Here is a 24,622-nt window from a genome sequence, read left to right on the forward strand (position 1 = left end):
GATGTATTTGTCAGGCAAAAATATGACCCTGGACCTCAAAATCAGTCATAAGTAGCACGGTTATATTTCAATGGCCAAAAATACATTGTATGGGTCAAAATTATTGATTTTTCTTTTATGCCAAAAATCAGGTTATTAAATTTAGATCATGTTCCATGAATATATTTTGTATATTTCCTACTGTAAATATATCAAAACTTAATTATTGGTTAGTAATATGCATTGCTAACAACTTCATTTAGAGAGCATTAAAGGTGATTTTCTCAATATTTAGTTTTTTTTCATCCTTACATTCCAGATTTTCAAATAGTATCTTGGCCAAATATTGTCCTATCCTAACAATCCATACATCAATGAAAAGCTTATTTATTCAGCTTTCAGATGATACCCCTTTGGTTGTGAGGTCCAGGGTCACAAATAAATTTGTGCACCCTCTAATATAAACATCTATCTATCTACAACCTGAATTCTGGAAATGTTGGGACATTTTTTAATTTTAATAAAATGAAAACTAAAAGAATTGCAAGTCACATGAGCCAATATTTTATTCACAATAGAACATAGATAACATAACAAATGTTTAAACTAAGAAATTTTACAATTTTATGCACAAAATGAGCTCATTTCAAATTTGATGCCTGCTACAGGTCTCAAAATAGTTGGGACGGGGGCATGTTTACCATGGTGTAGCATCTCCTCTTCTTTTCAAAACAGTTTGAAGACGTCTGGGCATCGAGGTTATGAGTTTCTGGAGTTTTGGTGTTGGAATTTGGTCCCATTCTTGCCTAATATAGGTTTCCAGTCGCTGAAGAGTTTGTGGTCATCTTTGATGCATTTTTCGTTTAATGATGCACCAAATGTTCTCTATAGGTTAAAGATCTGGACTGCAGGCAGGCCAATTCAGCACCCGACTCTTCTACCATGAAGCCATGCTATTGTAATAGCTGCAGTATGTGGCTTTGCATTGTCCTGCTGAAATACACATCTGGAGGGGAGCATATGTTGCTCTAAAACCTTTATATATCTTTCAGCATTCATAGTGCCTTCCAAAACATGCAAGCTGCCCATACCATATGCACTTAAGTCCCCCCATACCATCAAAGATGCTGCTTTTGAACTGAACGCTGATGACACGCTGGAAGGTCTCCCTCCTTTTTAACCTGGAGGACACGGCAAATAATGTCAGATTTGGACTCGTCTGACCATACAACACTTTTCCATTTTGAAACAGTTCATTTTAAATGAGACTTGGCCCACAGGACATGACAGTGCTTCTGGACCATGTTTACACATGGCTTCCTTTTTGCACGATAGAGCTTTAGTTGGCATCTATAGATGGCACAGTGGATTGTGTTTACCGACAGTGGTTTCTGGAAGTTCTGGGCCCATTAATAATGTAAAAGACAGAATCATGACGATGAGTGATGCAGTGTCGTCTGAGGTCCCGAAGACCACGGGCATCCAACAAAGGTCTTCGGCCTTGTCCCTTACGCGCAGAGATTTTCCCAGTTTCTCTGAATCTTTTGATTAGATTTGCAAAGCCTTTGCAATTTGACGTTGAGGAACATTGTTTTTAAAGTATTCCACAATCTTTTTGCACACTCTTTCACAGATTGGAGAGCCACTGCCCATCTTTACTTCTGACAGACTCTTTTATGGCTAATCATGTTACAGACCTGATGTCAATTAACTTAATTAGTTGCTAGATGTTCTCCCAGCTGAATCTTTTCAAAATTTCTTGATTTTTCAGCCCTTTGCCTCCGTGCCAATTTTTTTTTAAGCAGGCATCAAATTTGAAATGAGCTCATTTAGTGGATAAAAGTCTAAAATTTCTCAATGTAAAAATGTATTATGTTCTCTATGTTCCATTGCGAATAAAATATTGGCTTTGAAAGTCTTTTAGTTTTCATTTTATTCAAATTTAAAAAACGTCCCGACATTTCCGGAATTAAGGTTCTATCTATCTATCTATCTATCTATCTATCTATCTATCTATCTATCTATCTATCTATCTATCTATCTATCTATCTATCTATCTATCTATCTATCTATCTATGGCTTTTGCATACTATAGTAGTTTATAAGTAGGCTACGCATATTCGGACGGGAGGTAGTCTTGTCACATGAACAGGAAGTACAGGGAGATAAGCAAAGGGAAAGACCATGTTGATGATAAAAGGGGTCAAGCATTCCATATTTTTCAGTAAAATGACAGATTCAGCGCATTCGGACCACATGAATACCATTATAAAGATATATGCTGTTATTTTAAATGAAAACCCCATCTTGCTCTTAAGGTTGTGTTGTACATTAATGCTAAAACGCTCTGTAAGAGCCCTCACCCGCTCTGCGCACACATGGTACGGTCCTTCTCTCGCTCGCAGTGGTTGGCGCCGGCTGCTTTGCACATGGCCGAGTGAGTAAAATCTCTGGATTAATGCAGTGAAATTCACCACCGCCTTTTCACAAGCCCAGACCGACAGGAATCGATCTCTAAATGCGAGATACGGAAAATATGGAGGCAGAAGTGGAATATGAAGATGGAGAAGAGCCTTCGTTCAGTGATCCGGAGGATTTCGTGGATGACATCAGTGATGAGGGTAAGAGAGGCCTGCGCTTTAGCCCGCCTGCTAACGGGCTACGAGTCACACATTTGACCCTAAAGCTCAACATGTGAGCCCGAGACTAACACCAACACCTTTTGGATTTATTGTTTGGTAACATATGATGCCGCTTAACTGCTTTGTCTTAGATTAAACGCATTTTATTCCAGTTAACGCGACTGTTTTCAGCTGAGCATGTGCGCTAGCGGACAAAAGCAGCGAACTAGACGACGCGCGTGTCACGCCTGCGCTATTGCGTTGTGTCAGCAGCTGCTTTGCTCTTGAATTCACAGTTAAGTGTAGTGCTGTAACATCTGGATAAGCATAGCATGTTTAAGATGCTGATGTGGCTGGTTTCTCTGCACGCAGAGCTGCTGGGGGATGTTCTCCGTGACAAACCTCAGGAGACGGACGGCATCGACTCGGTCGTTGTGGTGGATAATGTCCCTCAGGTCGGACCAGATCGTCTGGAGAAACTCAAGAACGTCATCCAGAAGATCTTCTCAAAGTTTGGCAAAATCACCAATGAATTCTATCCGGACGCAGATGGAAAGACCAAGGGGTGAGTTTTGGTTTGCTTGCTATGGAAGTAGGGATGCACCATCGTTGACAATTTACCAATATTTTTGTTTTATAATTGATGTGAGACCCTGGATCATAAGGGTAAATTTTTCGAAATTTAGATTATACATCATCTGAATAAATAAGCTTAACATTGATGTATGGTTTGTTAGAATAGGACAATATTTGGCAGAGATGCAACTATTTCAAAATCTGGAATCTGAGGGTGAAAAAAAAATAACTAAATATTGAGAAAATCACCTTTAAAGTTGTCTAAATGAAGTCCTTAGCAATGCATATTACTGATCAAAAATTAAGCTTTGCTATATTTACAGTAGGAAATTTACAAAATATCTTCATGGAACATGATCTTTACTTTACAATGTATTTTTGGCTATTGCTATAAATATACCCCAGCGACTTAAGACTGCTTTTGTGGTCCTGGGTCATTGTTTGGCCTACCATTTTAAAAGGATATGAATATTAGAAATTGATGCTTGGGTAATAGTGCTTTTGTAACATATTATGTATGTTAATACTGATGAATATGAAATGGAAAAACATGATAGCACTATGTTATTCTTTGAGTTATAATTAATGTGCTTTGTCTTCACAGGTACATTTTCCTGGAGTATTCTGCACCAAGTCATGCTCTTGAAGCTGTGAAGAATGCTGATGGCTACAAGCTGGACAAGCAGCACACTTTCCGTGTCAATCTGTTCACAGACTTTGACAAGTATGTTGTCCTTAATTGTGCTGTTATTGTGACAGCATTTGCGAATGATTACATCTAAAATAGTGGTCGTCCGATATGCATTTGTTGATTGCTGTTTCCAATATTTTGGAAAGCAAGGTGGCTTGATATAGATGATATCATATTATTGAACTGCAATTAAATTTATTTAAAAGTCCTGGTGCTGTCAAAATAAAAGCCCTTTTTCTGATGCTTATTGGCCAAAGAGGAGAAAAATTTAGCCAGTGCCATAATTAACAAAATGTTAAATATCAACCAATATATTATTCTTTGGCTTTTATAAAAAATGTCTCATCTATGTAGGTACATGTCAATCTGTGATGAGTGGGAAACACCTGAGAAGCAGCCCTTTAAAGATTTTGTGAGTATTTATTCTTCAGAATTGTTCTGATTGTGTGTAATCCAACCCTGCAATACAGTAACATACTTTTCAATTTGTTTATTCCTTTGACATTTGGTCTTTTCATTTCAGGGGAATCTGCATCACTGGATGGAGGATCCTGACTGTCGTGATCAGTACAGCGTAATCTATGACTCTGGTGAAAGAACAGGCATATTTGCGAATGATGTCAAGGAGCCTATTGAAATAGAGGAGAGAGCGGTCAGTTCACCCATTCCTCTTTAAAATATAGTAACCATGTGACCATGCGTACTATATTCATTATCTTTTTGTTACATTTTGCTTGTAGCGCTGGACCGAAACATACGTGCGCTGGTCTCCAAAAGGCACCTATCTGGCCACATTCCATCAGAGAGGCATCGCTCTCTGGGGCGGTGAGAAGTTCAAGCAGATCCAGAGGTTCAGTCATCAGGGGGTTCAGCTCATTGATTTCTCACCCTGTGAGAGGTATGTCATGGAAAGTCACTAAAAAAACAATTTTTTTTTGCTTGTATATAACATGGAGGGACGTTAATATTTTCTGTTTTTATTTTAATTTTAAAGTAATTTGTGTTTTTGTCCCATTTTTTAAAAAATGTGTAGTTTTTATTAAGTGTAAGTTTTTACGTTAATTTTAGTTGTTTTAGTTAGGGGATGGGCATTTTCCAAAAATATTGCATTTGAATATTTGGATAATATTCGTTTATTTAAATGAGGTTTAATGAGCAAGATGTTGTTTTTAATTATCAAGTTTGTCACGATTTCTGAACAAGCTTATGATTAGCCGTATATTTATTGTTTACATTTTCACATGTTAATTCTGAGAGATAATAGATCATATCCACTTGCTCGGTGAAAGTTTTTTCCTTCGCGCTGATAACGTGTGCTAACAGTTTCCTAGCGCTTTGTGTTAAACCACTCTCACTCGAGGAAACTTTATATATGTCTCAAGATCATTTCGCTATCAGATAAACTCTATTCTCGGCTCACTCGGAGTACAGCTACGCTTACCTGCAGTCGTGAATGCAGTGATGGACAGCTGTCTTTACTCAGTTGACTGTGTTTGGATTTCATGTGATTTCTCATTGTGTTGGTGATATTATGATAAATCAGATTCACTAATTAATTTGACCAGAAGTAATCACATTTTGTCAGATCATTTAGTAAGATCATTTAGATCAAAGTAAATCCAAACTTCGCGAGGCAGATGACAGCATTCTGTGATCAAATACTGTACTATCAACTTGTTAACACGCTCCACAGCGCCACCCAGTGCATTTAGTTATAACTGCTTAGGATTTATCATGGATTCCCTGCATTTACGGCCAGCAAATCAACACAGTAAAATTTGAATAGTTTTTATTTTTCAAATAATAATTACAGACCGACTGTTCGAGTATTCGTGTACACCTCTACTTTATACAGTTAGATTATAATTTTTTTTTTCTTATGCTGTTACACATTTTTAATGTATTTGGTTTTTGCAGATATGTTGTCACATTCAGCCCTCTTATGGACACTAAAGACGACCCACAAGCGATCATCATCTGGGATGTTCTCACAGGACAGAAGAAAAGAGGCTTCCACTGTGAAAGCTCTGCCCACTGGCCAATTTTCAAGTAAGTGTGGAGCTGATTTTCATGGCATGTTTTACCATTCCCTTTAGGGTTGTCAAATTTTTTTTTGCATTTCGAATATTCGTCGAATTTATAATAAAAAATAAAATGTCTTTAGTTACTTTTTCATATAGCTAATTACATGGTGAATGAGAGTTTCTCTGTCGGTCATCTATTTTGTGTGCCAAATATATATATTTGCATTAATAATTTTAATTACATAATATGACTTTCAAAAAGCTGAAGTGATTACTGTCATATGTTTGTTATTTTAACCTGTTACCGTTCACCAGAGCGACGTCGCACTGAACGCTCTTTGTTTGCATGTGTCATTGTTTTCTAATAGAATAAATGAAACGGGACAAAGTTAATCTTGACAAACTATATATCATTCTGAAGGTCTAAGCCTCAAGCATCGACGACAGATCGCTGTTTTTCGATGGAAAGCTTATAAGGAATGTATTTGCTACATTTGTGTAAGCAGTACACATCAAAACATGCAGAATAAAAAAGCCGTACGTACCTTTATCATTGTAATAACGAGCCACAAACGGGTCCACTGCTGAAATCCCAGTTTAGTTAGAGAGGTAAGGGTCCACAGAACAACATCCCAGCGAGCACTTTTAGTCCAGCGAAACAATAACGTTGTAATAAGGATGAATATTCCTTTGTTTAGTTTCATTTCTTCAGAGAGTTATTGTTCGCGGCCGTTATGGAATAAATTACGCTCAAAAACAGCGTCTTGGTGGTAAAAAAACAACACGATGTTGTAGCATACAGTTTTACAAACAGATTGAGACCGTCCACGGAAAAAAAAGTCTCAGAAAAGCGGAATATAGTTTATTTGAATTTGGCGCTCCCTCCTGCCAGCTCTGACGCAGGCTATGACGCTGTCATCTGTAACTTAGCGATCTGCTTTTTACATAAAAAAACTGTTTTTTTTTTTCTTCTACATTTTTTAAGTGTGTGTGTGTGTATTGTGTGGGGAATGTGGCCGTATCTGCATGATTATAATATGTATGGACGGACATCAGCGTGTTTATTACCGACTCTATGACGGCTATCATTGTGATTCATTGATCAGCTATTATTGATTATATGGCCCATCTGTATGATTATCATTTGAATGGAAGCACATCAGCGTGTGATTACTGACTGTATGACCATGTCTGCCAATATCACTTCATGTCTGGCAATCAGAATACTTCAGTATACATACTATATACAAAGCATTTTTTTCTATTTTTTTTTTTCCTTTTTTATTACTCAAATAATTATTTTTTATTTTTTAGTGCTCAAATAAATCTGTCTATTATTTTATAATTGAAAAACTATGCAGGAACATGTATAATGACTAAAATAGCTTGTATAATTCTGCAATCCATTTGGTGGTTATTTTTCCTCAAACAGGGGGGGTGGGAGGACTATAAATAGTTTCAGAAAAAATATTGCAGGAATCTCATTTTTCGTGGTATCTTCTTCAAATTTGAAATATGAACTCATGAGATATGTGGCTTTCGATCGATTACTTTTCTGGATTGCTCCAGGACTTATTTCATGTATTTGTATATGAAATAAAAAACATTCAGTGTGGAAAAATATTTTTCAAGGCACGTCAGTGCCTATAACTTTTTATCTTTTTGAGCATTATCAACTCTGGATGACAGATAGTAAAGCCCAGAGTGTCTTCTTTCCAAAGATACCTAATTTGTTTGTGTAAGCACACTTTGTCACGAACTGTTACCATTTTAATTTAGGTAGGTTATTTTCACCTGCGAGGCCCACAATGGGGGCGAAGGTTAACAAACGTTGAATAATCAATGTCTACTGATTAGTCAGTGAACTAATCAACGATTAGTTGATTAATAGTTCTAGTAATCATTAGATTATTCGATTATCAAAATAATCGTTTGTTGCAGCCCTATTTGTAATTGTTTTTCGGTCCTTTGCATTGAACTATGCATACATACATGATGCTGTTTTGTTTCTAATTGTTTAAGCAACTTATATGCTTTATAAACATTATTTTAAAGGGGTACTCCTCCCCAAAATGAAAATTGTCATTAATCACTTACCCCCATGCCTTTCCAAACCCGTAAAAGATTTGTTCGTCTTCGGATACACAATTTAAAATATTTTAGATGAAAACCGGGAGGCTTGTGACTGTCCCATTGACTTCCAAGTAAATTACACTGTCGAGGTCCAGAAAAGTGTGAAAGTAGGGCTGCAACAAATGAATATTTTGATAATCGATTAATCTAATGATTATTAGAGCCATTAATCGACTAATCGTTGATTATTTCACTGATTAATCAGTAGACTTGGACCGACTATTCAGCTTTTGCAATTAGTTCTAACATAAATAAAGGTCACTTCAGCTTTAGAAAAGCATATTATGTAATCACAATTATTATACAATTAATTGGTAACACTTTACAATAAGATTCATTAGTTAACATGAACTAAGAATGAACAATACTTCTACAGCATTTGTTAATCTTAGTTAATGTAAATTTCAGCATTTACTAATGCACTGTTAAAATCACAAGTTTTGATTTTTAACATTGGTAAATGCACTGCAGACCTGCCAACCTGTACGCATTTTGACCTCAAAGTATGCAGGTACGATTTGACACTTTAAACTACGCAAAAACCTGCTGACGCCTTTGTGCAGCACAAACCAATCAAGCAACAGCAAAGAGCACTTCGACCAATCAGAGCGCGGGGTTCATTCCCCATCTAGCAAGTGGGATGATTGACAAATGCGTAACCTATCATTAAAAAGAGACTGCAAATAGACAGCAAAACAAAATCCCGCTCGGTCTCGTACCTTTTTTACTCCTGCCGTCTGATTTCTTAAAAGAGGACCGTACACACGGTACTTACAACTAAGGTAAACGGGTTGGGGTGGATGTGGAAAGTTAAAATATTGAGTTGAGTTAACTTAATCCTCTGGAGTCGACGTGATCGCATTGATATTCGAGACACATTCATATCCAGAATCGTGCAGCTGTCGTATGTGACTGAGTGGAGACCTTTGGTAAATATCTAACATGAATAACATTATCCTAACACTACATAATTTTCAAGCTAGTTTGCCAACTTAAATGCCTGGTGAATAGGCAAAGTAGTGTAAAGTTATGTGCTCGGTGACAGAAAAATGTGTGTGTGTTCATGCCTTTCAGCTAAAAACAAATTTCAAAGGTTGGCAGGTCTGGCACTGTGAACTAACATGAACAATGAACAACTGTATTTTTATTAACCAACATTAACAAAGATTAATAGTTAAATGTAATAAATGCATTGTTCATTGTTCATTCATGTTAATTAATACATTAATGTTAATAATTGATACCTTATTGTAAAGTGTTACCAATTCATTATACAAAGAGATGTATTTGGCACACAAAATGAGATGACAAACAGAGACACGCTCTCACCATTTAATTAGCTACATAAAAAAGTAACTGAATGACACATCAATCTGCCTAACATCTCCTTTTGGAAGTCATATAGATAAGAAACAAAATAAAGGGAAGTGATAAGACGCTTTGGATGAACTATTTTATTCACAACATAATGTCTTAATATACCTTATAGGGTTATGATAACCAAAACATTCCTTAGCTAGATCAAGCTTTGATCTCTGTAAACCAAACTGTCACTTCAATGAAATGTATTTTTTCCCACTAATAAAAATATTTGATCATTAGCTAGTTCCACACTGGAGAGCTGCTTTAACAGAAAATTTAACAGAAGTTGTAATTCTAACTGAAAGCGACACTGACTCTGGTTTTTCATGTTTAATACCGTAAAGCCGCTTGAATTAAGGCTATCTATTGCATAAAGTACTATGTAAATAAACATGATGTGACCGGACTTTACTGGAGTAACGTTACTGAACTGCAGAGCTCATGCGAACATCCACATCGTTGAACTCAGATGCATTTTTAACTGCTGCTTTCACACTGCTGTCAGTTTTTGTTTATTTCGTTACTGAGAGGAAAGAGCGCAATATATATTCACATTTACATATCCAAACGCCGCTCAAGTTCAGATGAATTTGCTATGAAGCGCTGTGTGTGTGTGTGTTCTTTTGAATTGCATCCAGGAGGGCTGAACAGCGCCACACTTTTCAAACCACAGTATTGCAGGCTCTTTCAATTGGTTCATATGAGATCAAACGACTACTCGACAACAAAAATATTTGTCGACATTGTCGATAATGTCGACTAATCGTTGCAGCCCTATGTGAAAGACATGGTCAAAAATAGTCCATCTGCCATCAGTGGTTCAATCGGAACTTTATGAAGCGACGAGAAAAGAATAGTCAAACTATAATATATAATATAATATTTTATATAACAATGTAAACTCCTGTTCTGTTCAGGTGGAGTCCAGATGGGAAGTTCTTTGCCCGAATGACGGTGGACACGCTGAGCATCTATGAGACACCGGTAAGTGTCCTGTGTCAGATACAATGTTTGAGAATCCTTAGAGTTCAGTTGTTTAACAAATCAAATTTCATTCTTTTCTAGTCAATGGGTCTTTTGGACAAGAAGAGTTTGAAGATTAATGGAATTAAGTGAGTAAAATAAAACAACTGAAAACATAAATACACTACGGTTCAAAATCTTGGGATGTTTTAAAATAGGTTTCTTATGCTTGCCAAGGCTGCATTAATTTGGTCATAAACACACAAAACAGCAATATCATGAAACTGTTATTACAATTTTAATTAACTGTTTTATATTCTAATGAATTTTAAAATGTACTATTTCTGTGATACAAAGCTGAATTATCAGCATAATTACTTCAGTCTTCAGTGTCACATGATCCTTCAGAAATCATTCTTGCATGCTGATTTGCTGATCAAGAAACATGTTACTATCAATGTTAATATTTTTGTGGTAACCATGATACATTTGTTTCGGGATTCTTTGATGAACAAAAAGTTTAATAGAACAGCATTTATTTAAAATAGAAATCTTTTGTAACATCATAAAAGTCTGTACTGTCACTTTTGATTAAATTAATGCATCCTTGCTGAATAAATGTATTAACTAAAGTTCTAATTACAATTATTCTTATTTTTTGAAGATATGTTTTAATGTAAAATGAATTTTATGTCCACAGGGATTTCTCCTGGTCACCTGGGGATAATATCATTGCGTTCTGGGTTCCTGAGGATAAGGACATCCCAGCAAGAGTAACACTCATGCAGCTTCCATCCAGGAACGAGATCAGAGTCCGCAACCTGTTTAATGTTGTGGACTGCAAGCTTCACTGGCAGAAAAACGGAGACTATCTCTGTGTGAAGGTTGACAGGACACCCAAAGGAACACAGGTATAACAGCTGCTTTGAAATTGTGCTTTGAGACTAAATTTAAATGTCTTTTCGTGGATTTGCTCAATTTCTTTTTACCTTAGGGCGTTGTCACCAATTTTGAGATCTTCAGAATGAGAGAGAAGCAGGTACCTGTGGATGTGGTGGAGATGAAAGGTAAAAAGAGATGGATCTTGAGACATTATATTGCTATTTCTTGTTTCTTACTATCTTTAATATCTTCTGATTTCTCTGCCTGTCTTACAGAGAGCATCATTGCCTTTGCTTGGGAACCAAATGGCAGCAAATTTGCTGTGCTACATGGTGAAGCTCCCAGAATCAATGTATCATTCTACCATGTGAAAAACAATGGCAAAATTGATTTAATAAGTGAGTGTTCACATTGTGAATGTATTACTCTTGACCATTTGTTTATGTACATGATCTAAAAATTAACTAAAATATGTGTTGTTTCAGAAATGTTTGACAAGCAACAGGCAAACAGCATCTTCTGGAGTCCACAGGGGCAGTTTTTGGTCTTGGCTGGGTTGAGGAGGTCTGTACTCATTAAATGTGATGTTGAGTTTGTACTTTCTTTTAGAGTGGTTCATTTGTATAATTTTCTCTGCTTCATCCTGTAGCATGAATGGAGCTCTTGCTTTTGTGGACACATCAGACTGCACCATGATGAACATCGCAGAGCATTACATGGCCTCAGACGTAGAATGGGACCCCACCGGACGATATGTTGTGACATCTGTCTCCTGGTGGAGCCACAAGGTGATTTATCGGGTTCAATTGCAAATAATATGTGCATTATATTTATTTAGTTGCACTAAATCGTTTAAAAATTTGAGGTCAATAAGAATTTTGTTCTAAAAAAAATGTATATTTTTGATGCTGAGTTAAATGTCAATAAACACAATCAATAATAAAAGCTTTTTTTCTCACAAAATAAGTATTAAGAATTTCAAACGTTTTTGTGGACACAAATACGTATTCAGAATGAATCATTAAAGAACCTTACAACCTGTAAGAAGGTGATGTTAAAACGCTTCTTTTTACATAAAAGTTTATATAAAAACAAAAATCAGCTTTTTTTCTGTCCCAATGTGTTAAAATGGTTAAACACCCACAGATGTAACAGAAAACATCTGGGTCATGTTTGCTTTTTCTTCTGTCAAATTCTGTTTAACCTACATTTTACTAGACATAAAATAAGGTCTTCAGAATTATTCATGGGAAAATCAGCTCAAAGGAATATGGGAATCAGGTTTTGTGCTGATTTAAGGGATATTGCAAGATGGTTACATCTTAATTAGGAGGACAATAACCTTAACTATTACCATAATAGAAAGCAAAAATGCTACGAAACATCACATTTTGTGAGAAAGTGTGATGTGCTATAGCAAAATAGACACTTTTGGGAATTAGCACCCCAAAATAAGTAAGAAACAAGTATTGGATTTCAGTCAGTAAATATGGTATAGGGAGGTGTTTGTGATTTATTCTTTTAAGTGGATTGAAAATGCATATCAGATGCCTTTGTATGAATAGTTTGTTTTTTCTTTCTTAATTTAGGTGGACAACGCCTTTTGGCTGTGGACATTCCAGGGCCGTCTACTGCAGAAGAACAACAAAGAGCGTTTCTGCCAGCTGCTGTGGAGGCCCCGTCCGCCCTCTCTCCTGACTCAAGAGCAAATAAAGGTGAGAAGGGGTCAGATGCAGGGTCACTCGCATTTCTCTGTCAAGCAGAGTCAACTCTAATCCCGCTTTACATTTTGAAATCCCCAGCTCATTAAGAAGGATTTGAAGAAATACTCCAAGATCTTCGAACAGAAAGATCGTCTCAGTCAGTCCAAGGCATCAAAGGTATGAAATTGATCTGTTGTTGTTGTTTTTTTCCCCAAGGATGCATACAGCATTCAGATGTGAATCCAAGGTCAGTACTCAAATTCAAATGAGTGCCTTGTGCTTCACAGGAACTGGTGGACAAGAGACGTTCCATGATGGAGGATTATCACAAGTACCGTGAGAGAGCCACAGCCATGTACAACGAGCAGAGACCTCTCCGCCTTGAACTCAGAGGAGGTAACTAATGCAGAGAGGGCAGCTCTGTTTAACATGGAGTTTTATTGACCATCAGTGACATCTCTTAGGCTGCTTAGCAAGCAGAGTTTCAGTGCCTTTCTCTAGAATAGACCTGTTGCATTTATTGATCCAACCACAATTTTTTGAAACGACTGCGATGTTTAATATTTAAGTTATGCAATCACATTGCCAGTCAAATAAAAAACTTTTATTCTCCAAATACTGAATACTATAAATAACCGGAGGGCTTTAGCAAAACTTCTAAGGGGACCTCAACCATTTCTATATCTGTAAATTAATAGTCTTATGCCAAGCTTAAAAATATTTTGAGGTGGAAATTGTGAATAAAAAATATATATTTTATATATTATTTATTCTGTGTACTGCAAAAAAAAAAAAAACTTTTGTGTGAAATTCAGTTCCAGCAGTTTTGAAACTTTTTAAAATGTTTCACTTGTGGCAACATTTTAATAGTAAACTAAATAAAAATGGAAATTGAACAGCCAGATAATTAAGATAAATTGGTGAATGATAACAGACAGTGTAATTGTTTATAACCAAAGGTATATGACAAACATTTGTATGGTTTATTCATGGCTTTTCCTGTGTGCTTTTGGTTTATAAAATCCAAATTAAACTGTACATTGTTTGAACTTAATATGACCGTATAATAATAACACAGTTAGCACAACTGAATGAATCACAATTAGTTAAAGGTGGAGTAAGTGATTTCTGGTAGCCAATGTTGACATTTGAAATCACCAAAACAAACGCCCCTCCCCCAAAAGGGTCTCACCCCTATTTTGATAGCTCTGCCCCACACACATGTAAGGCAACGATTAGTTCTGTGAAACAAAGCAAAAGCAGTGTTACTCACCTATCTTGAAGAAACAAAGCAACCTCATGTCCAATCGCAGGCCTTCCCGCTCCTTGAGTTGTCTCCAGTGCTGGAAAGCTGATCCGATATTTACATGGGTCCCACTTCTTGCCTTATCGTAACACCGTGTCTACACTGGATGCGAGCGGCGTGCCGTGACAAAATACTATAGAACTCATTGTAATCAGTGTTTTTTTTTTTATCGCCATCTCTATCTTTCTGTCGTCGCTCGGCTAATGTGCACTGAGCGCTCTGTCCTCCATATCATGAGTAGACACGCCCCTTACTGCTGATTGGCTACAAGTTTGTTTTAGTATTGGGCCTGACTCAGTTTTTGAAAAAATACGTACCCCACCTTTAATTGTCAACAAAAATGTAATTGTGGCAGCCCTAAACTAGAGGTTGATCTTTTCTAGGTGTGGACACTGATGAGCTAGACAGCAATGTCGATGACTGGGAGGAAGAGACCATTGAGTTTTTCATCAATGAAGAAATTATTCCCATTGGAGATCTGTAATTCCAACAGCAGGTACTGTGTGTGCAGCAATATGACTCTGATATGCTATTTGAAATACCTTGGCAATTATTTTCTTTCATTATTTTCAGTATCCGTTTTTTAGTGGAGGAGTGTGGACTAGCATTGGAGAAAAATTGAGGGATCCCCTATCAGAGTTTTCCTTGTTATCATCAGTCCAAGTGCCTTTTAATACTGGTCGCTGCGGAAGGAGAATTTTGTGCCACTGTTGACTGCTGCTTTTTAACAAAATCATCCAGCTCTGGGAGAAGCCACCCTGCCAACGTCATTCAGGCCTGCTCTTGGTGGATCTGATCGTAACGCGTTCTTGTTCTTGCTTTTGGTTGATCTACCTCATCAAGGGTGTTACCATGGCACAATATGCCAAAAACAGTTTTTACATCATCTCACAGAAGGAAAACATTTTGTTTCCTAAGATTTTCCAAAAGGCAAACATGTACTCTAGTGTGCAAAAATGGCACTACAGTGGTCTGTATCCTCCTCCATTCAGATTACCTGATATTAAATGCACAGCAAGGGAATAAAGTTGAACTGAAACTCAAGCGTTTGTTGGTTTTCTCTCGTTGAACAAGCGAAAGAACATGATGCATATGGTTGCAAAACTTTTGTGCATAACTCTTAGCGATGCCTAATGCTAACTTTGGCTGATAAAGATCAGTGTATTTTGGACTGGAATATAAAGTTTTTGTTCAGTAAAAATATCAGGGATTTTGGGAAAAACTGAAGTAAATGTAGATGGTGATAATTTTAGTAGTATGTGATGTTCAGGTTGTCTTTGAACTTTTGTACCTTTTTTAATGGATTCCTTATTGGTCTCTTTATTGATCACTAGCATGTCAATTACATTTAAATATATTTAGCATTTTATCCTCTTGAACAAGTTTATAATTTTTACTTATAATAAGAATAAGTACATTTTATCCCCAAATAATTAAAGGGCATAATTTGAGTGAAGAAATGATTGCAATGTTTTCATATATTTCATATTTTTGTGCAGAGTTAAATGTCTTCCCTGTTTAAATGCCCCCCCCCCCCCCCCCCCCCACCCCACACACACACACACACCCACACCCGTTCTAGTTCATAAAATATTTTAGAGCTAGGCATAACTATAGAAAATGGTTCATTGTGGAAAAGACTTGATTAAAAGATTTGATTAATTTTCATACTTTTTCATATCGGAAAATAGCAACAATTGTTAGTTGTTAAGATAAGATAAACTTTATTGTCCCGAAGGAAATTTGAGTTGGACACATACAATGCGAAAAACAAACTCGTATTGGCATATTAACTCTTGTTGAGGGAGTTAATATGTCAGCTTGCATCTTGGTTTTTGTACTCAACCCCCCGGGAGATTTATGAGGCCCCCTAATGGATCCTGGTCCCATATTTTAGAACCACTGGTCTAATATAGAATTCAAATTCCTTCACTTTTGATTTAAATGGTCCCATGAGCTCTATTTGATGTGTGTGTTCTAATTAACATATTGTTGCATATGTCAATAACAACAGAACATTCCATTTGAATTTCCTTTTGATGATTCTGGAAGTTTTATTGTGGTATCGATTCCATCTGTTGCATTTTGACACTATTATGGCATTTTAGTGATTCTCGTTATTTTGTGACACCTTTCAGTATGTGGTCTTTTTCCTATTTAAAATGTACATTTTAGTAAGCTTATTGGAGGTCTGGCAGAGCATGTACTCTATAAAGTTTTATAAAAAATAAAGCGCGAGAGTCTGTGCTGACTGAACTCCTATTCATCGCTGTACGAGTCTTGCGCACACTTGGAAATCTCGCGACATCTGCGCGCGCGGAGCATTAAAGCGCTGCTGTGTCAACACCCCTCGCGCACATCCCTCCTCAGCTGACGCCGTCTGCCTGCCGAGAAATTCACTCTGCTGCGATGAGGTGAGACCGTGCTCGTTACAGCCATGTTTAGACACGTTACACAGTCATTTCGATCCTATCACACTAAACATAGCATTGTTTTAATTCCGTGTGCGCGAATCACGGACGCAATCCCAGGCACGAGTAGCTTCATGACTTCCCGCGGAACAAAAAGTGCTTAGGCACGTCTTTGCACTCGCTCTAGATTTGACTTCATATCTTCATTTGGTCAATGAAAAAACAATCGACACACCATCACCCGATTTAAGCGAAATCTGCAGTATAGTAGAAAGTATGTATAGATGAATGGTTTAGGAGGAGTTTCCGCGGATAAGCTCGAGCGTTTGCAGCTTCCTCCCACAGTCAGAGATGGTGTCAAAGAGCTGCATTGTGTCCAGCTGAATGTGAGGGTCGCTTTTGACTTTGCAATGAGCACGCGTGCATGTCAAATGTGTAGCTGTTTAGTGCATTTTGAGTTTTCGGAATAATAACTGAGCCGAATTTAAATATATAAAGATCATAAGTGGGAAATACGCACGTGTTGTCAGCTCGTAAACACTTTTTGAGTCGTTATTACGCTACGCTTCTACGCACGCACGCATATTTTGTTTGTTTGTAGCCAACATCAAGAGTGTTGTGCTGTGACGATATAATACATTAACGAAATAGCTGTGCGCTTGCTTTGAAACACGACAGATTTTCCAGGCGAATATAACGTTTCTGTTACAACAATACACGGATATATGTGGAAAATGACTGTGTTTGCTCTGTAAGTTAGGGGTGTTCCAATTCCGTCTCTGCGTTTTCTGCAAGTAGGCTATAATATTAATTATTATGTCTGTGAATTACTTGGTAAGTAGCCTGTAAACGCCTTTAGGGTAATATGAGATCCCTTGTGGCAAAATAACCCTTGTCAGGGGTTGCATTGCATTACTTACTAAATAAATCAGTTTGAACTAAAACACCCTTTGAGTTATGGATAATGTACAGTCAGCTGGTTATTATGGTCAAACAAACCCTGAAGGGATTTATTTTGTGATAATAGCCAGCTGACGGATATATTTGCCAAAAAAATAGACATGAATGAAGCTTAAAGCTTCCAAGAAGAACATATCTGACATGTGAAGCAAATACTGCATATTACACTGTAATGCAATGTTAATTAGGCCTATATTATTTATTGGTAAATGTTACTTTGAGGCTGAAATACAGTACACACAGAGCTGGGCAGATTACTGACAAACTGTAGTCTGTTACTGATTCCAAATTACATGACAAAAATTTAATCATTTACATTATACATTTTTGGTAATATAATTGGACTACCTTTTGATTACTTTTAGATTACTTCAGACCTGGCTCTTTTATTACATTGATTTAAATAGGATAATCTTGTTCCACTGATATAAAAATACAAAGAGAAAGAAAACATTCCATTCGTTGCTATTAACAACATTACATTATGTCAAGGTTTCCCAAACATGGCATGCATGATGAAAAAAACAAGAATTAGAGTTATGAATCATTTATTGCTATTGTGTGAATAATATATGATCATGTAATCAATAAAAAGTAACTGTAGTCTGATAATGAGAAATTTAAAATGTAATATAGTCTAATTACAAGTACTTAATTTTTGTAATCTGATGTAATCAGTTACTACCCAGCTCTGAGTACACATTTTTTAAAATCTGAACAGATTTTAAAACACTTGGCATCATACATTTACCAAGGCTATAAATTGTTAAAGAGAAAAGCTGGGATTTACTTCACAACTGAGAATCACACACTACCAGACTTTCAAATTGGTATGAACACAACAAACTCACACAGAAACATGCACCTCATTGCTAGAAAATACAAAACAAATGAAAACAATACGTGCTCAAAAATATCAGGCATGTTAGATCTCCAACGACTGGATAGAATCAAAGCCTGAAACTAACAAATTTGTGTCTGTGCCCATCATAGACTAAGCAGTTTTCTGTGAAGCCTGTCAACTCTTGACTGCCCAAAATCTGCTGACTGACTCTGACTTGAAGCAACTAGAGTTGACTTCAGACTGTAAATGAGGGCAAAAGTTGTGTAGTGTATTCCAGCTGTTAGCAAGCTAACATGTCTCTACAGTGTATCATGACATTAAAATAGCACCGTTGTTATAGTGAGCAATGAAATATATAGATTTGCTCTCATTATACAACAACATTTGACTGCTCAATCACGATTAACCAATTATAAAGAAACATAGATGCTGTGTCATATAAAGAGAATAGGAAATGTTACTTTTTATTGCCTAAAGAGAACCACAATATTACAAAACACTGACATACTCTTGACTTCCCCTTTTCTGATTTTTTCTACTTCAGACTATGATGAATGCAGTCTGGGCTGTCGATTGTGTAATGGAGTTGAGGTGAGAATGGCACTTTCTCAGTCAAAATCCACCAAAATGGGAAAGTCGAGACTGTTCCGCATTTTTATGATTGTGGGCGCCGTCTTCATGATCCTTCTTATAATCATATATTGGGATGATGTGGGGGCCTCAAATTTTTACCTGCACACAACTATCTCTGGGCCCCATCCGTCGCGCCTCTCTCCGCAGAGCCGTCGTGACCCTGAAAAGAAAGTAGAGGAAGACAAAGAGGGCTCGTTTTTGATGGACATTGATGCTTTTGTCAACCAGTTTTTAGAGGGAACCGCAGACCCCACGGAACAGGTGAGAGGAGAACCGCCCCCCGGAGACCCTCACAATCAGTCCTCTGAGAAATTGGAGGAGAAATTTGTCCCAAGACGAGAGTGGAAGATCCATCTGACGCCAATTGACCCTGAGAAAAAACAAAGGCAGGAGAGTAGAAAGCAGCTGATCCAAGATGTGTGCAGTAACAAAAGCTACTTTGACTTCCCCGGAAAGAACAGGACTTTTGACGACATACCCAATAAAGAGTTGGATCACCTCATCGTGGACGACAGGCATGGGATTATTTACTGCTACGTTCCCAAAGTGGCCTGCACAAACTGGAAGCGCATCATGATCGTGCTGAGTGAGAGCCTGTTATTGGACGGCGTGCCCTACCAAGACCCTCTAGATGTTCCTCAGGAGCTCATCCATAACAGTAGTCTGCACTTCACCTTCAACAAGTTCTGGAAACGCTATGGAAAGTTCTCACGGCACCTCATGAAAATCAAGCTTAAGAAATACACCAAGTTTTTGTTTGTCAGGGATCCTTTCGTGCGACTGATCTCTGCCTATCGCAACAAATTCGAACAAGAGAACGAGAACTTCTACAAAAGATTCGCGGTCACCATGTTGAGAAAATACAGCAATTACACGGATCCACCGGCATCGGTCGTGGATGCTTTCGCTGCTGGGATTCGACCATCTTTCTCGAATTTTGTTCAGTATTTATTGGATCCTAACACTGAGAAAGAAATGCCTTTCAATGAGCACTGGAGACAAATTTACCGTCTGTGCCATCCCTGCCAGATAAATTATGATTTTGTGGGGAAGCTGGAGACCTTGGATGAGGACGCTGAGCATTTGTTGCGTATTCTCCGCGTTGACAATGTCGTCGAGTTCCCGCTAAGTCATCGCAACCGAACGGTCAGCAGTTGGGAGCAGGACTGGTTCACCAACATATCGTTGGAGTCCAGAAAAGAGCTGTACAGGCTGTATGAAGCCGACTTTAAACTGTTTGGATATTCCAAACCAGAGAAGCTGTTACACGAGTGATACGCTGATCGCCAACTTTACTGAGATGCTGACAAGATTTTCACAGCACAATAAACAGGGCAATAGGAGTTCCTGCTGCTTGGTTCTTAATGTGCGGCTCTTTCACATGATGCTGTTTATAAAGGCCCTTTCACATGACTGTCATCCAGAGGATCAATGTTTGGCTAGTTAGTCCAGTATGTAGATACCGTGATTGAATCATCTGCTTCCAATAAGCATCTTTCTCCATTGACAGCTAAAAGTATGGCGCCCACACATAACTTCAGTAGAAAAAAATGAAGAATTTGTCTCCACAACATAATTTGTTTCCTCATTTTAGTTAAATTGTGGCCATGGTATGCTAATTTGTTCCCTTGTTGAATTGTGGCCACAATTGAACTAAATTAAAATAGAGGGAATGTATTAGTTAGCCACAATTAAATTAAAACAAGTGAACAAATTAATACATGGCCATGATTTAGCTAAATTAAAATGAGGAACAAATTCATGTAACATGACCATGATTTAGCTAAATTAAAATGAGCAAATAATTTAATACAAAGTAGCCACAATTAATAAATAAAACAAGTGAATTAATTTGTACACCATGGCCGTGATTTAAATGAAATGAGGGAACAAATGAGTACAACATGGCCACAAATTAATAAGTTGAGGGAACAACTTTTTTTTACTTTGTGGCTATATCTATGTTTTTCTTCCACATGTCACATACATACAAAAGTATTTGTGAATCGCACATATTCTAGTGGATGTTTTAGCAGAGCTTTTTTTTTTTTTTTTTAGATTTTGAGTGCTCTTAAAAGCATAATATGGACATGCCTATTTGGATTTTTTCCCTGAGCTGCTGCCTTTTTCCTCACAGCTCATGATAGTCACTAGAGAAGGGTTTGATGCACTCAGCCAATCGGCATTGCCATGATCTTACAGCTCAGGTAATTGGCTAAAAACATGCTGTAAGTAAAAATGACCAATATGTCATGGAAAAAGCATGAAATGCATTGCTGACTGTGTCACTGGCACATTGAATAGATCAGTGATAAATGGTGCACCAAACTTAATTTTGGTGTTGCGTTAATATTTACTCTGTCCTGAGAGTAATGTTGAGTCATGTGAGTCATGTGAAAGAGCCTTTAGGTCTTTGTGGAGCTTGTGGGCATTGAAAGTAATACTGTAGTGAATTTACATTCCTTGCACACAGGTTATATTTCCTCAGTCCATTTCTCAGTATCCCATTAAATGTGTTACTGTTATTTGTATGGACCTCATGTACAATGTTAGAGACATTTTGATGGTTACCTACTCAAAGAAGCTTGCACAATTTTTTTTTTTATATTCTCAACAGTGTTTTAAAAACAAACTCATCACCTCACTAGTTTTATTCTTATAACGTGGATGCATGTGATAATCCCAGCAAGAGACCCTTTTCCCTCAATTTTAAGTTGTATAGTTGTATGTTTTAGCTAAAGAACCACCAAACTAAAATATCACAAGACATTTAAAAAAAAGTATTGTACATTTAGCAAGTGCACATATTAGAGTATTTTAGAATATTTTTGTAACCTTTTACAGTTAAATGTGAAAAGTGAAGGCACTTTTGTCCTTGGAAAAAAGTTACATAATATTTTGAAATGCAAGCAAAAGTTTTATTTTATTTATTTATTTTTTTAAATCATAAAGGGATCACTGCTCTTACAGCAGTTTATTTTCTTTTCTTTAAGATGGCGTGTTTTTTAAACACAGAAACCTCAGTTTTTATGTTTCCATGGATTTAAAAAAAAAACCTTTTTCAGCCTTTAAAAGTAGTTCATGGTCCTTTATTGCACAAAATTGCCAGTGTTCTGCAGTGAAGGAAGTAAATGGAGTAAATTACATCTAAAAGATATTTCTTTGTAATAGAGGCTGGAGTATTCATATTATGGCCTGTTCTTGTCAAGCAAATCTTGCCTTTCATCATTTTGGTCCTTTTATTCTGTTAGTGTGTAGCAGGGACTGAATGAGCCCTCTGATCTGCAGCATGCTATAGATGTTAGCATGTGTGCCTTGCAGTCCTTCATAAATATGAATCACTCACGAATATTGTAGCAAACTTACGGCTTAGAGGGTAAAATAATGGCCTTGTTTGGATAGTGTTAGGAATATAATTGCAGGCACAGGGTATTTATTTCTTACTTATCAAGAGTTATTTGGTGTAATTGCTTTAGTTGCGGGTTCGAGTCTCGGGCCGGCAGGGATTGTAGGAGTGAACCAGCACTCTCTCCACCACGACTGAGGTGCCCTTGAGCAAGGCACCGAACCCCAGCTGCTCCCCGGGCGCCGCAGCATATAACCATCGCCCGGGCTGCTCCGTGTGTGTGTGTGTTCACTGCTGTGTTTGTGCACGTTGGATGGGTTAAATGCAGAGCATGTATTCTGAGTATGGGTCACCATACTTGGCAGTACTTCACTTCATCTAGTCGCGAGTTGAACATGGGCATGTGCAAAAGAAATATATTAGGATTATTTTTTTTAAAGAATTTTCTTTACCAAGAAAGTGTTTCTTTTACTTTCCATCATGTTTTTGTGCCGCTCCATAATACTGTGGAGCACAAGTGTAGCATGATTGTTGTAGAAGCGACAGGCCAGAAGGAACGGGACATCCACGATTCTGAATTACCGCACTGTTGGGCTCATTAGGTCGCAGTGCCTTTGGAGAAAAGTTTACATTAAAAAAATATATTTTTGTAATCGAGTCTCTGACTTGCAGTTAAAACAATCAAAGCTCCTACTTACAAAAAGTGTAGTTGTGCTTATGTGTTGCATCATAGAAAAGATGAGATTTGTAGCCACAATTCTGGCTGTGCTGTTGAGATTTGTCAGATCAGTTTAAACTTTCCTATTTCATAAACCACAAGTTCTGATATGTGTGCAGTTGCCTATGCTGTTGATTTCTGTTTCAAGATGCGGATGTGTTTTGTATACATTTGGTGCCACGTTGTACAAAGAAAGGTGTTATATTGTTTAGTAATTGTTTTGATGCCAATATAAGAATTTTTTTTTTTTTTTTTTTTTTTTTTTTTAGCTGGCGTACTTTTCAGTCATAGGAATTTCTTGCATGAAATATTTTCAGGAGATCATGCTGAGAATAAAATGGAAACATTTGCTACATTAAATCGGGTCTTAGCAAGTGTGTTCGTGACATTTGGTTTGGTTTGCTTTTTTCCCTTTGGGCAATGTACATAGCTCTTCTTTTATTTATTATGGTATTATTTAAAAAGTTCAATAAAGTTCAATGCATGATGCAAACACTGTAAAATTGATATCTGCTCTGATATTTGCTTTATGGAAATGCTGTTCATGTCTAAAAGGACCATGTTTATTCAGTAAAAGAGCTCTGCTCAAATTCATCCTCACTCTAAACACACATTTATATAAATGTGTATGTTTATGTCATTGTATATTATGGATTAGGGATGCATGCTGAAATTCAATTCAGATCAGGATAAAAAAAAGTTCCCTGTCGATACTTCACTCGTACTGCGCCGCTAGACGCTATGGGGAAAACTCCTTTTTCTCCGAGGACTAAAGACTTTTTCAATCACGCAGTGTGCCTGCACGGCCATTGGTTCGTGCAGTAAATAAAAATGAACCAATGGCTTGTCAGCGGCACTGCACGAGCCTATGGCGGCAAAGCCTGCCAGAGCCCGCCAAAAGGGGCGGGGTCATCTGGCTATATAAGCGGGCACTTTGCCATAGGAAAACAGATCAATTCTCCTTCAGCGACGATCCCTTCGCTGACACTCGAGACTGAAAGACGCTCGCCGTAGAAACGCCTCGCTGCGGATAGAAGCTGCCCACATAGACTGCGCGTTCACTGAGACAGAATGCTCACTCGAGTATGAGTCTCTTTCTTCTCCACTCACTGGCCTTCTAGCAAGGCAGCTCCGCTCTTCCGTTTCTCCTCTCTCAGCAAGCTCGGAGAATGAAACGATAGAGCCACGGGGCTAAGTAACCGGTTTTGAGTGATCCCACACCGGCTCAAGAGCCCGCATGCTCACTCTTACCGCAGCGCTCAGATCCGCCGGTGTTTTAAATGTGAGAATCACCGCCCCTCGTTACATGAGCGGCTATATACTCTTGGGCGGACCGGAGTAGAAAGCTATCTTTGACAGCTTTGCGTGTGCGTGTGAGTCGCTGAAGCTGCTCCCTCACAAACAGACTGCTTTCGTTGAAAGCCGCCCCTGATTCGCTCGCTATAAGGCGCCCACCGCCTTCCCCGCTTT

General features: G+C 37.6%; 2 protein-coding genes across 2 annotated transcripts; both read left to right on the plus strand.

Moving 5' to 3' along the window:
• Positions 1–2,367: 2,367 nt before the first annotated feature.
• Positions 2,368–15,284, plus strand: LOC306845102 (eukaryotic translation initiation factor 3 subunit B-like). Its single transcript, XM_079377679.1, has 19 exons — positions 2,368–2,600; positions 2,973–3,165; positions 3,781–3,900; positions 4,222–4,279; positions 4,391–4,519; positions 4,608–4,765; positions 5,785–5,916; positions 10,304–10,370; positions 10,452–10,498; positions 11,050–11,260; positions 11,344–11,416; positions 11,507–11,629; positions 11,717–11,795; positions 11,881–12,019; positions 12,821–12,946; positions 13,034–13,111; positions 13,222–13,330; positions 14,624–14,736; positions 14,814–15,284. The coding sequence occupies exons 1-18, from the start codon at positions 2,498–2,500 to the stop codon at positions 14,722–14,724; spliced, it is 2,046 nt and encodes a 681-aa protein (XP_079233805.1). The 5' UTR covers positions 2,368–2,497; the 3' UTR covers positions 14,725–14,736; positions 14,814–15,284.
• Positions 15,285–16,546: 1,262 nt separating this feature from the next.
• On the plus strand, positions 16,547–23,651 carry LOC306845752 (carbohydrate sulfotransferase 12-like). Its single transcript, XM_079378731.1, has 2 exons — positions 16,547–16,654; positions 19,000–23,651. Exon 2 carries the CDS (start codon positions 19,053–19,055, stop codon positions 20,361–20,363), a length of 1,311 nt encoding a protein of 436 aa, XP_079234857.1. The 5' UTR covers positions 16,547–16,654; positions 19,000–19,052; the 3' UTR covers positions 20,364–23,651.
• The last annotated feature ends 971 nt before the right edge of the window (positions 23,652–24,622 follow it).

The sequence above is a fragment of the Barbus barbus genome (genome assembly GCF_936440315.1).
Source record: "Barbus barbus genome assembly, chromosome: 3".
Taxonomy (NCBI): Eukaryota; Metazoa; Chordata; class Actinopteri; order Cypriniformes; family Cyprinidae; genus Barbus; species Barbus barbus.